Source organism: Tarenaya hassleriana, unplaced genomic scaffold (assembly GCF_000463585.1).
Source record: "Tarenaya hassleriana unplaced genomic scaffold, ASM46358v1 Cleome2398, whole genome shotgun sequence".
NCBI lineage: Eukaryota > Viridiplantae > Streptophyta > Magnoliopsida > Brassicales > Cleomaceae > Tarenaya > Tarenaya hassleriana.
Genome location: NW_010965695.1, coordinates 1 through 1,149, shown reverse-complemented (window position 1 = coordinate 1,149; position 1,149 = coordinate 1). Strand labels below are relative to the sequence as shown.

At 46.8% G+C, this 1,149-nt stretch overlaps 1 protein-coding gene across 1 annotated transcript; it reads right to left on the bottom strand.

The window, feature by feature from the left end:
* Positions 1 to 3: 3 nt before the first annotated feature.
* LOC104815519 (protein NBR1 homolog) lies at positions 4 to 1,110 on the bottom strand. The gene is made up of 3 exons (XM_010543934.2): positions 940 to 1,110; positions 272 to 823; positions 4 to 191 (listed from the first exon to the last, which is right to left on the bottom strand). The coding sequence occupies exons 1-3, from the start codon at positions 991 to 993 to the stop codon at positions 93 to 95; spliced, it is 705 nt and encodes a 234-aa protein (XP_010542236.1). The 5' UTR covers positions 994 to 1,110; the 3' UTR covers positions 4 to 92.
* Between the last annotated feature and the right edge of the window lie 39 nt (positions 1,111 to 1,149).

Below are 1,149 nucleotides of genomic sequence, written 5' to 3'. Positions count from 1 at the left end.
AGAGAGAGAGAGAGAGAGAGAGAGAGAGGCTTATTTATCAAACATATCTTTTAGACAAAGGCAAGAGACTTGTGAGCGTTCCTGACAAAAGTTCAAGCCTTGTCGCCTGTCAGAAGATCCATCACCGCCCGCATGATGCTTCCGTTGTTCTTCTCCAGCAGTCTCTTGTTCGTCTCACTGTCACGAAATCCCTGCAACAACAGAAAATCCCGGTTGAATCGAAAGATTTCGTTTTGGTTTCTCAAACCGTGATATGTCACGACAGACGTACCATCTCCCGGAGTTCTTCGAGGATCGGATCCCACTCCGAGACTCCACAAAGGGCATCGACCGACTGCTCCAGGTTGTACTTGTTCTGCCTCAAGACCTCCTTGTTCAGATCGGTTTCCTTGAAACCCATCTCCTCGAGTTCCTTGAGCAGGCCTTGCTCCACCTCATTCTTCCCGTCGAGTTCCTCGAGCAGTGCTCGCTCAGCATCATTCGATTCCTCGTGCTTTGTAGAGGAACCTCCGAGTGATCCCTCAGCAGGGGCTGCAGGCTCTGTGAGGTCGATGATGTGATGTGCAGAAGACGAGGGATCAAGTTTACGAGGAGAAACGGGACGAGCTTCTCCAATCAGCAAGTCCTCCTTTTCAACGGCTTTGGATTCTTCAACTTTCGGTTTCAAATCAGCAACGGGTGTGACGGTTTCCAGAACAGGGCCGTCATATTGATCAGGCTCGTTACGTGGTTCAAACTCTTTCAAGCTACCTTCATCAGGAGAAGCGTTTAAGTTCAATCCATGGAACACGTTCACAACAGAGTCCTTCAAGGATGCATCAACCTGTATGTATTCACATTGAAATGATCAAGTAAAGAAATTTGACACAGGAGAAATGAATCTTCATGGAAAGAAGAAGAATTCGAGAAAAAAAAAGCTAGAGGGCGTTGCTATTTTACATGGATCAGAACCCAAACACGTTGTCCAAATTTAGCACCAGAACTGGAAGCCATTCTCCAATAAGAAGTGTACCGACCCGGCGACTCAGGTGCAACGAAATCAACTGCAACATTGAGCTCACCGTCAACCCCCACGCCCTGCTCCGGGATCTGCTACAATAGAAAAAGATCAATTAAAGAATTTGCAAAACTTCTTCAAAATCTAAAACC

Excerpts from the sequence above, each read along its gene's own strand:
- LOC104815519 (XM_010543934.2), bottom strand. The coding sequence starts at position 993 with ATGGCTTCCAGTTCTGGTGCTAAATTTGGACAACGTGTTTGGGTTCTG. Across the intron at positions 824-939 it reads GTGTTTGGGTTCTGATCCAT|GTTGATGCATCCTTGAAGGA; the intron begins GTAAAATAGCAA and ends GAATACATACAG. Across the intron at positions 192-271 it reads TCGAAGAACTCCGGGAGATG|GGATTTCGTGACAGTGAGAC; the intron begins GTACGTCTGTCG and ends CTGTTGTTGCAG.